Here is a 12207-nt window from a genome sequence, read left to right as displayed (position 1 = left end):
TGCTATGTCGTAGCAAATGACGTAGCTGAAGGCTATGTTAAACTATCGTCTCGGCAAATGAGAGCTTATTTTGTCAGTGAACCATCGCTAGCAAAGTCAGTTGTACAACTGGGCGAGTGCTAGGAAGTCTCTCTAGACCTGCCATGTGGTGGCGCTCGGTCTGCAATCACTGATAGTGCCGACACATGGGTCCGACGTATACTAACAGACCGCGGCCAATTTAAAGGCTACCACCTAGCAAGTGTGGTGTCTGGCAGTGACACCACATAAACAGCGCATAATAAGCATAAGCTCAGACATTGTCTCGGTGTATGAGCAACTAAGAACAAGTTGCAGCCGTTTTCCTTTGCCACCACCCTTTTATTGCTGTGCATCTGCATGTGTCACATATTTTTTTGAATACAGTAGTCATTTGCTTGTACTCTGCTACTTACATTGTTATTTACTCTCATTTATGTACAGGTAGGTTTTCTTTACCTGCTGATTGCCTTTGGTAGCCGTGCAACTCGAAGGAGTGCACAGTGGAAGACAGAGGAGGTTCTTTTTGAGAGTGGTCTTAATGTCTGCCCCCTTAATGCCAAAATTCATTACAACATTGCCAAAAAGGCAGGTGATGCTGGGAATAAACTTTCAGCCATTGCTGGCTACAGGACGGCTCTCAGGTAACATGCTCAAAACTTCTTATGTTTTATTTTAATTTCATTTGACAGTTATATGGGAATCCTCTGTACTTGAAGTAATAGGTGAATTTTTGTATTGCTCTCACCCCATCAAAATTTTTTATATAAATGAAAAGAGAATCTTTTATGTGTATTTCATAAATTTATAATGTTTTCAGCCACTTGTAATATTTTTTAGTGTTAAGGTCCAAAACAGAATACATAATATTTATGATGAACAACTTTGTAGACTATATTGTTTCCCTGCATTAATACTAAATTCTTTTTTCTTTTTCTTTTTGCAGGTTAAATGAAGAATATGATCAGGCAATGAACAACTTGGCCAATATGCTCAGAGATGAAGGACAGTTGAATGAAGCAGAAAGCCTCCTCCGAAAAGCCATATCGTTGAGGTGAATTGAAACTTTTGATTCCTAAAATGTAAATTGAAGTACTGAAATATTTTGAAAAATTTGAAAAAATAGTTTATATATCAACAATAATAAAGTTATGAAGGAAGCAAAAGAAGTAACTTCCAGTTGCTCAATATTTGTGCACTTGTTACTGAATACAACCCAAAGCTATTTCACAACTAACAGTAAAGATCTTGTGAACTGTATAATGTGACATGTGCTAAAGAACCAGACTTCATGTGCATAACTAAAATACTAAAGGAAGTTTCAAGTAAGGTAGTCCTTAAGTTGCCTTTTTGATTTGATTTGATTTGATTTGATTTGATTTTTTATTGGTCCAGTTTTATCATACAGCATAAATTGTACGATTGATATTGGACAGATCAAAGATAAGTTATAATAATACATAGTATTAGCAGAATAGTAGGCAAATTAAAAGTAGGTGCCTATTACAATTAATTTTGTTACGTATTCAGAAATTCTCTGACAGAATAGAAACAGTGCTTTATTAGAGATGCCTTTAGTTTAGCTTTAAATTTTGGATGAGTAGCATTTTTTATTTCCTCTGGTATCTTATTGTGTAGTATTACATCAATGTTAATTATATTCCTCTGATAAGTGCTTTTTCTGTGATATTTTTGATGTATATTTGATTTCCCTCTGGTACTATAGCTGTGTACATTTTTGTTCTGTAGCAATTTGCCTGTTTCAGGAGGTAGTCCCTAGTGAACAAGATAGTTTCATAAATGAATAAACTTGGAACATTTAGAACACCAAGCTCAGTAAAATGGGATTTACAGGACTCCATCTTTTTAAGGCCACAAATTATTCTTAGCGCTCTTTTATGCATTCTAAAAACCTTTACACTGTGAGTTGAGTGTCCCCAGAAAATAATCCCATATCGGATTAGTGAGCGGAACTGTGCATAGTATGCCTGCAATACTGTTGTTTAGCTTGCTGTAGCCTTTAAAATTCTTAGGCCATAGCACACAGATGATAGTTTTCTAGACAAATTATTTATATGTGTGTCCCACTTTAAGTCTTGCTGAACCCATAGACCCAAAAATTTTGTGACACATTTTGTAGGGTATCATTTTTTAATTGTGCTTGAATAGACATTTGATTAGTTGGAGGAATTAAATGAAAATCGACTCACACAGTTTTTTCAGTATTTATAATGAGTTTGTTTTTTGTGAACCACTCAGAAAGTCTTTTCATAGAACTTTCTGCCGTGGACTGCAAAGTTTCTGGACTGGATCCAGTGAGCAATATGCTGGTGTCATCAGCAAACAGTTTCTGTGGGACTCATATATTCAACTAAGTCGTCCACATAAATCAAGAAGAGTAGTGGACCTAAGATTGAGCCCTGTGGTACACCATATTTTATTGGTAATTCACTAGAAAGAAAGGAGTTGTTTCTTGTTTTATTCATTTTGTTGAATTCATACTGAAGTGATACTTTCTGCCTGTGGTTTTTTAGGTATGAACACAACCAACTATGTGCTACACCACTTACTCCTTGTCTTTCTAATAGATCTAGAAATATACCTGCAGCTAATTTATGTTAATCAAGGGATTTTAAAATGCAGACTGAGAATTCGAAAATTGCTGTCTGTGTAGATTTAGACTTTCTGAAACCATGTTGCGTACTGTAAGAGGTGCATATTTATTTATGAAACTTAAAAGCCTGTCATAGAAGAGTTTTTCTAGAAGGAACTTAACTGTGACACGGGTTGGTAGTTTGATATTTTTTCAGAAGAACCTTTTTTTAGCAGTGGTGAAACTTTTGCTATTTTAAAAATATCTGGAAATACACCAGTTTTTAAAGAGAAGTTGAGAATGTTTACCAAGGGGTTTGCTATGTGGTGAGCACATGCTTTTAATATGAAATCAGGTACTTCATCAAGACCACTTGACATTTTATTGCTTAATGATTTAATTTTACTTATAATTTCATTGGGGTTTGTTTCATAAACATACATAGAAGCAGTCGAGACCACTGACTTGCTGGAGAAACTTGAGACTGCTCCTTGACAGTGTACTTGAATAAGGTCTTCAGCTAGTGAATTGAAGTATTCATTGGATTTTTCCACAACTGAATTTGGGTCTGTCACTTTTGAGCCTTCTAGTGTTAATGATACATTCTTTTTCTTTGGCTCTGAACTACAAGTTTCTTTCTTTATAACTCTCCACGTGGATCTCATTTTGTTACATGAGTTTCTTATCAAATTGTCATTTCACATGATTTTTGCCTCTTTGACTACTCTACCATAGATTCTTTTGTAGGCTTTTGAATAATCTGCGAATTCTTGGGTTACTCTATATTTCTTACAACAGTACTGCAGAAATCTGTTTCTCTCACTGGAAATTTTTATGCCTTTAGTTACCCATTGCTTATTATTGTTAGGTTTTACTGTTTTTACTACTTTTGGAAATGCTGTATTAAAATAGTGAAGAAAGGTGCTCCGAAAACTCATGTACATGTTATTAACATTGTTCTGAGTGGTGATGCTTTCCCAGTTTTCCTTCACCAGTAAGAGATTAAAAATTCTAATGTTATCTTCAGAAAAGGTTAACTACTTTTTTGGAACTGCTTCTACTTGTTGGCATTTCTATACACAGCAGCTGTGCCTCATGATCACTATAACCCATGTTCAGTGCTCTGCTTGTGAATCTGTAATTTGTTTCTGAGATGAATATTTGGTCAATAATGGAATCTCTGCATTCTGTTAATCTTGTATGGGTAATGTATTGTGGGGATCATATTGAATGTGTTGGTCATATTTATCAAAGCATCTCTGGTGCTGCTGTCTTTTGAAAAATCAATATTGAAATCCCCACAAAAAACTATCTTCATATTTAGTGTACTGATCCTGTTCAGCAGAACCTCTAGTTTATTCATGAAGACTAGCAGGTTTCCACTTGGTGCTCTATATATGTTAATAACTATGAAATTAAGCTCTGGCAGTTTAGTAATGAAAAGTTCAAAGTCTTTTTCAATTGAGTCAATATAACTTTTACTGACATCACAGAACTTTATTTGTTCTTTCACAAAGATAGCAGAGCCACCATGTTTGGAAAATTCTCAGCTAAAATGATTTGGGCTAATCCATATCCTGAGATTGAAGTTGATTTTACTTCGTCATTTCATAGCCAATGTTCAGTAATGCAAATATGTCTATATTTAGTGCATACTGGAGTAGTGCTTCCAACATGGAAATTTTATTTGTGAGTGACTGAACGTTATGGTGTAGTATAGCAAAATCTGGGTATTTAGTAACTTTAGTTGAAACGGTTTCTGATTCTTTATCTAATGGCATTTCTAATACAGCACTTACGCTAAAAAAATTTCGGTATCTTTCTTGTGTGTGCCTTCTGTTTGCTGGTGGCAATCAGCAGGTGAGTTAACTTCTGGAGCTTTTATAAGTTTTGCTTCATCCACATCTGTCCTCTTCGGTTCAAACTATTTCGTAATTTTCGTTTGGCTGATGACTTGATTGTTTGTTTCTCGACTAATCTGTTTAAACCACTTGGTAATTTCTAGGCATATGTCCTCATTTCCAACTCTTACACAAATGCATCTTCAATAGGAAGACACAAGAACAAGAATGTAGCTTCAGTTCTAACTCTGACATGATCTCATTCTAAACTGAGAGAAGTTTTGACATTCCCTTCCATTTATAAAACTCACCCATATAACATATGCACATACTTATTCAATAATAACTCATTACACTTCAGTCATATACAAGATTATTTTTGATCAAAATCATAGTATTGTATTATACTGATCAATGAACTGTACAATACTGATATTTTGTTATCAGTCAAAAAAGAATCATAAAAGTACATCAAGCAATGGAAAATACAGGATGGAATGTAACAGCATTACACACACACACACACACACACACACACACACACACACACACAAGCAAATCCAGCTCACACACATGACCGCAGACTCGGGCAACTGAAACCGCGTTGCGAGCAGTAGCTAGCACCAGTGCATGATGGGAGTGTCGACTGAGTGGGGGTAAGGAGGAGGTGGGAAGAGGGAGGGATAGTATGGGGGGGTGACAGACAGTGATGCGCTGCAGGTTAGACAGAGGGCAGGGGAGAGGTGGCTTAGACGGAGTGTAGGGGAGGGGTGGGGAGGGAGGCGCAGAAGTCGTGGAAAAGGAGATAAGTAAAAATACTGAGTGTGGTGGTGGAATGATGGCTATGTAGTGCTGGAATGGGAACAGGGAAGGGGCTGGATGGGTGAGGATAGTGACTAATGAAGGTTGAGGCCAGGAGAGTTTTGGGAATGTGGGATTTATTGCAGGGAGAGTTCCCACCTGCACAATTCAGAAAAGCTGGTGTTGGTGGGAAAGATCTGTATGGCACAGGCTGTGAAGCAGTCATTGAAATGAAGGATGTCATGTTTGGCAACATGTTCAGTAACAGGGTGGTCTGCTTGTTTCTTGGCCACAGTTTGTTGGTGGCCATTCATGTGGACAGACAGCTTATTGGTCATCAGGCCCACATAGAATGCAGCACAGTGGCTGCAGCTTAGCTTGTAGATTACATGGCTGGTTTCACAGGTAGCCCTACCTTTGATGGGATAGGTGATGTTTGTGACTGGACTGGAGTAGGTGGTGGTGGGAGGATGTATGGGACAGGTCTTGCATCTAGGTCTATTACAGGAGCATGAGCCATGAGGTAAGGAATTGGGAGCAGGGGTTGTTGATGGACGAGTATATTTTGTAGGTTTCATGGACAGCAGAATACCACTGTGGGAGGGGTGGGAAGGATAGTGGGCAGGACATTTCTCATTTCAGGGCACGATGAGAGGTAGTCAAAACCCTGGTGGAGAATGTAATTCAATTGCTGCAGTCCTGGGTGGTACTGAGTTATGAGGGGAATGCTCTTCTGTGGCTACATGGTGAGACTTTTGGAGGTGGTGAGAGACTGAAAAGACAAGGCACGGGAGATTTGTTTTTGTACAAGGTTGGGAGGATAATTACGGTCTGTGAAGGCTTCAGTGAGACCTTCGATATATTTTGAGAGGGACCACTTGTCACTACAGATGTGACAACCACGGATGGCTAGGCTGTATGGAAGGGGCTTTTGAAAACAGCTGGAACACCTAGTGGCTGTGTGCATTGCACAGCACAGTGTCCTTCATTTTAATGACTGCTTCAGAGCCTGTGTCATCTGTATCCTTCCTACCAACACCAGCTCTTCTGAATTGTGCAGGTGTCAGCTCTCCCTGCAATATATCCTATGTTCCCGTAACCCTTCCACCCTCAACCTTTGTTTGTTATTCTCCATTATCCATCTATTCCCTTCCCTGTTCCCACCCCACAGCCTTCTATTCCACAAACATACCCACAGTCTTTTTACTCTCCTTTTCTGCTCCATCCTCTCCTCCGCAGCCTCCCTCCCACCCTCCCCCCCTCATCCCCCCATGCCTCGTCTGTCTAACCCCCTGACAGCACCTAGCTGCCCTACGCCCTACCCTCTCTCTCCACCTCATCCCTGTGTGCTCCCACAAACAGCACTTTACTGTCCCCCACCTGTACCCTTCTATCCCTCCCTCTTCCTGTCCTAGATTCCTCCTTACCCCCACCACCCAGGCTGTTGCTCGCATCATGTGCTATTGCTCGCAGGCTGGCCTCAGCAGCCAGAGACAGTGATCCTGTGTGTGTGTGTGTGTGTGTGTGTGTGTGTGTGTGAGTTGCATTTGCTTGAATGTGCGTGTGTGTGTTGTCTATTTCAGAAGAAGTTCTTCTGATCTAAAGCCTGTGTGTTTGGTAGTTTCTTTGTTGTGCCTGTCTGGAACTCAACATCTTTGCTATATGGTGAGTAGCAATCTATCCTTTTCATAATATTGTCATTATTCCATCCTGGATTTTCCATTGTTTAAACCGAGCGAGGTGGCGCAGTGGTTAGCACACTGGACTCGCATTCGGGAGGACGACGGTTCAATCCCGTCTCCAGCCATCCTGATTTAGGTTTTCCGTGATTTCCCTAAATCGTTTCAGGCAAATGCCGGGATGGTTCCTTTGAAAGGGCACGGCCGATTTCCTTCCCAACCCTTCCCTACCCCGAGCTTGCGCTCCGTCTCTAATGACCTCGTTGTCGACGGGACGTTAAACACTAACCACCACCACCACCACCACCATTGTTTAATTTCTTTCGTTTCATCATATATTTCTCCAGTCTCTTAATTATCTGTGGAGCTAGATGGCATATAAACTTGTATGACTGGGGCTTCATGCCAATTCATATAGTATTCTAATTACAACACATTCTATTTTAACTCATTGTATTTCATATCCTGTTGAGCAAACATCACATGAACTTACAAAAACATAAATGTGGCAGTGGAGGTGAATGGCTAATTCCCTTAATAATCAAACACCCAGCCACAGCATATAGATTTATTTTTCATGTGTTGTTTTTGTTATATTTTGGGGACAGATTTTACGCTGTTTGTATTACAAAAAGTTTTAAATATTGAAGACTCAGATGTTAACAAGAAAAACCAAGAAAGAGGATGTTAATCAGATTTTGATAAGGAAGTTTTTCATGAGTGTGTGATTTTTACTTCTTTTAATCACATTCATAGTAAAGTACTTCCATAATTTAGTGCATGATTGCTGTATTAAACATACAGTGTGCCTAAAAAATCCTGCAGTGTCCACTGTCACCACAGACACCACCACAAACATAACATCTCCTTTACCACATTCTGTCAGGAAGCATTTATAATAACCATATAGCATTAGTGCCAAATATGCCACAGTGGCTTTACAATGAGTGGAGAACAGCAATAAGTGTGAAAGTTATTTTTATTTCAACAGTAAGATTAGGGGAGATAAACTGATACTTGTGTAGGTTGGTGTACTATCAGACTATGTATTGTCTCTCTCCTATAAAAGGTAAAACATGCAAAAAGGTGAGTGTTGATCCATAAATTGATTTAAGCCAGTATTCGTCAGCCAGTAATAATTTAATAAAAATTACATTAATATATTTTTAAATACTGTAGTGTGTGCTGTATGTTAGCTTTGTTGTTACGTTTGTGCCTCTCCGTTTCATTGTGGAATAGTAGTCTCCCTGTTGTGCGATTATAAATCTGATACATTTGGTTTCTTACAGAAATGATTTTGCTGCTGCCTGGATGAATTTGGGCATTGTACTTTCAGGACAAAAACGCTATCAAGAAGCAGAAGAATGCTACATAACAGCTCTTAAGCATAGACGGAAATACCCTGACTGCTATTACAATTTAGGAAACTTGGTTAGTACAATTATGGCTTTGCTTCCCATTTCCCATTTCAAAAGGATTTGTTTCATTTAAAAAATTTATTAAAAACAAACTGTACAACTACTGATCATCAAGTAACTGAAGTATTGAAGGGATGAGAAGAAGTATTTGGTGTAAAAAGGGACAAAACTGGAACTCTGATCTTGTAGTTGTGTTCTTTGCGGTGGTAGGGGAACTATAACAACCACTGTATCATGTTTTAACAACAAACATCAAACTTAAGCTCAGTTCTCAGTACCAATTATATATTCGATTCATTTGAGAGGGATGTGAACAAGTTGAAATTTGAGTATGTGAGTCACAAATACATTCAGAGTTGAAATGGGACAAAGTCTAGATCTGCTTTTAGGTATTTTCTGGGAGAAGTTTAATTGCACATAATTTCCTGTTCCTGCCTAAATAATACCTTGCATTGACATAAAACATTGGGGGGACAAGCCAAGCATAACAAAAATCACTCTTCTCTTCAGAAGCAACTATTGTATCATCATAGGGTAGTGTGATTTACTTCTTTACTTGCAGTGATATTTATTTGTTCCTCACTGTCTTCATATTGCTTCCATTTTCTGCCTTCTGTTTTATCATGTGTATCGGATCGATCTGTGACAGATAATACTTGCTTGGGACATCGGTCATGTGAGTATGAAGTGTGCTTGCTTGTGTGGTATGTGTTTTATTGCTGAAGAAAGCTTTGGTCGAAATCTGTAATGTGTGAGAGTCTTTAGTTGTGTCTGTCAGTAACTGAATGGGTAATCTTAATGGTGAGTAGCAATCTATCCTTTTCTTAATATTGTTGTTCTTTGGTTCTAGATTAGATTATATTAGGTCACAAATATGACACATCATAATGATGTGGAACACGTCAGTTAGTCTCTTTACATAACATACCTAAATTTCTTTCTTTTTTCTTCCTTTTTTATTGTAAAATTGCTGATTTATATCTAAAAATTTATCTATTGAGTAGAAGCAGTTTTTATTCAGATATTCTTTTAATTTATTGTTAAATACTAGTTGGTTATCTGTCAGACTTTTGATGCTATTGGAAAAGTGACCAAAAATGTTTGTGGCGGCATAATTTACCCCTTTTGGTACCAAAGTTAGATTTAACCAAGAATAGTTAAGATCAGCCTTCCTGCTACTGTTGTAGCTATGCACAATGCTATTTTTTTTTGAATTGGGATGTGTTATTAATAACAAATGTCATAAGAGTGTGTGTGTGTGTGTGTGTGTGTGTGTGTGTGTACGCGCACGTGCGCTCGTGCATGTGTGCGCATGTGCACATGCATACAAGGTGGAGAAAAATTGTGTCACAAAATTTTAACCCTGGATAGCTGATGCCATTAGGAACCTAAATTACTAATGTTGTATAGGTTGACAACATGCAATTTTTAAAGTACGGAAACTTGGCACCACACGCTCTGCAGGATTGGCCGGTTGCCGGATGCTCTGGACAACACATGACCATGAATGCTTTGCTTGCCAGGGATTGCAGGTGACTTGTGTGCTCCGAAGTGAAGCTTATGTGTGAATGCCTCAGATGTGAGGTGCTGACAAACAGCAAGACCTGTTTGACATGTGCACGTATCACATTGGGGCAGTGACGGGACGAGGGACTTCTGTATGTGTGAACCGATAACCATAGCACTGCCCGTCAACTGACGAACGACAACAGGTCAATCCCATGGCCAACCAGAGCACGTGGCATCAAGTTTCTGTAGTTTAAAAATGGTGTGTTGTTGACCTATACAACATTAGTAATTTTGTTTCCTACTGGCATCAGCTATCCAGGGTTAAAATTATGTGACATTTTTTCTCCATCCTGTATAAATACACACGCACATGCGAGGCACACACACGCGCTCGCGTGTGCGCACCCACCCACACACACACACACACACACACACACACACACACACACACATTTTGAAGCAGCTGTAAATATCCCTAGTTTCTTAAATAAAAATCTGCAAGATGATCTTGGGTGGGCTCCAGCTATTATTCTGATTACACACATTTTTGAAATGAATACTTTTTTCCCTTAATGACAAATTATCCCAAAATATGACACCATAGGAAAGCAGTGAATGAAGATGGGCATAGTAAGCTAATTTACTGATATGTTTATTGCCAGAAATTTTTAATAATGCTAATAATGTAAGCATAACTACTAAAGTAATCAATTTTTGACAATATAATGTAACTGGATAGATAAAAAATGATGCTCACCAAGCAGCGGCAAGAGAACACACATATATTACTTATGCAAACTTTCAGAGCCAGTGGTTCCTTCTTCTGGCAGAAGGGTTGAATGGGAAGAAGAGGGTTGAAGAGAAGGAACTGGAGAGGTTTAGGAAAAGGGGTAGAGTTGAGAATGAAATAAGTCTTTCCTTCCTAAAACTCTCCAGTTCCTTTCCATTAAACCCACCCCCTTCCCCTTCAACCCTTCAGGTGGAAGAAGGAGCCACTGGCTCCGAAAGCTTGCATGAGTAAAACATTTTTTTTTTTATATGTCTGTTCTCCTGCCAGTGCTTGGTGAGTAGATTTTTTTGTCTATCCCGTTACATAATAATAACATAAGCAGTGGAACTCAAACATTTCAGTGGATCATCAATGTGTTTCTTCCAATTCAGTCTCTCATCAGTGCACACACCTAAAAATTTTGAATATTCTGCCTTAGCTACAGACTTCTCTTCAAAATTTGTATTCATTAATCATGTTATGCCATTTGTTGTACAAAACTGTGTTGTTTTATCAAAATTTAGTGAGGGCCCATTTGCAGAGAACTACTTAATAATTTTCTGAAAGACATTATTTACAATTTCCTTGGCTAATTCGTGTTTGTTGTGTAGTTGCTATACTTGTATCATCAGCAAAAAGAACTAGCTTTGCATCTTCAGAAGTATAGAGTGGTATGTAATTAATGATATTAAGAACAATAAGGAATCCTAGACTGAATCACATGAGACCCATTCTTGATACCTCCACAGTTTGAGGAATCTGCTGAGTTTTTGTGTGTTATGTGAATTGTTTATTTCAATTTTCTGCACTCTGCCAGTTAAATATAAACTAAACCATTTGACTATTGTCCCACTAATACCGCACTACTTAAGCTTATGTAGAGGAATTCCATGATTTACACAATAAAAAGCCTTTTAGAGATCACAAAAAATCCCATTGGGTAATGTTCAGTTGTTCAGAGCATTTAAATATGATTTGTTGAAAAGCGTTTCTGGAAACCAATCTGACATTTTGTTGGTACTTTATTTTTACAGTATGTGAAGCTACTCTTGAAAACATTCCGTTTTCGAGAATTTTGGAGAAATCTGTCAGAAGTGAGATTGGGCAGTAGTTGTCAGCATCAGACATATATCCCCTCTTTTATGAAGTGGTTTAACAGTAGCATATTTCAGTCTATCAGGAAAAATGCCCTGTTTCACCGAGCTACTACATATGTGGCTGAGAGTTCTACTTACCTGTTCAGAAGAGGTGGATAGAATTTCAATTTTATCAAACTGCATAGGTATTGCATCTTCCATCCATAACCGTGCCTTTTCTGATGAGCATCTAGATTCTTCTTTCTCCGCAACATTTAAAAAATCATTATTAAAAATATTTTCAACTTCTGACTATTTGTTAATAAAGTTTTCATTTAGTTTGATGGTAGTACAAGCTTTGCGTGGTCTTGTCCTTTCAATAATATTCCAAATTGGTAGAGGTATGCTCCTTCTTCACAACTAAATAAAGGCAGTTTGTTTTTTGCCACATGTGTCATGCCAGGATTTTTTTTTTGTGTAATTCTTCACTCTAACAGCTTTTG

General features: G+C 38.2%; 1 protein-coding gene across 1 annotated transcript in view; it reads left to right on the top strand.

The window, feature by feature from the left end:
- LOC126236055 (protein O-mannosyl-transferase TMTC4-like) overlaps positions 1-12207 on the top strand; it is a 133575-nt gene that overhangs the window by 76626 nt on the left and 44742 nt on the right. Inside the window, exons 8-10 of the mRNA XM_049945095.1 lie at positions 463-662; positions 965-1072; positions 8222-8363. Coding sequence (XP_049801052.1) covers positions 463-662; positions 965-1072; positions 8222-8363 — 450 coding nt within the window. The remainder of the gene's footprint in view (positions 1-462; positions 663-964; positions 1073-8221; positions 8364-12207) is intronic.

Source organism: Schistocerca nitens, chromosome 2, assembly GCF_023898315.1.
Source record: "Schistocerca nitens isolate TAMUIC-IGC-003100 chromosome 2, iqSchNite1.1, whole genome shotgun sequence".
NCBI classification, from domain to species: Eukaryota; Metazoa; Arthropoda; class Insecta; order Orthoptera; family Acrididae; genus Schistocerca; species Schistocerca nitens.
This window is presented reverse-complemented; position numbering and strand designations above follow the sequence as displayed.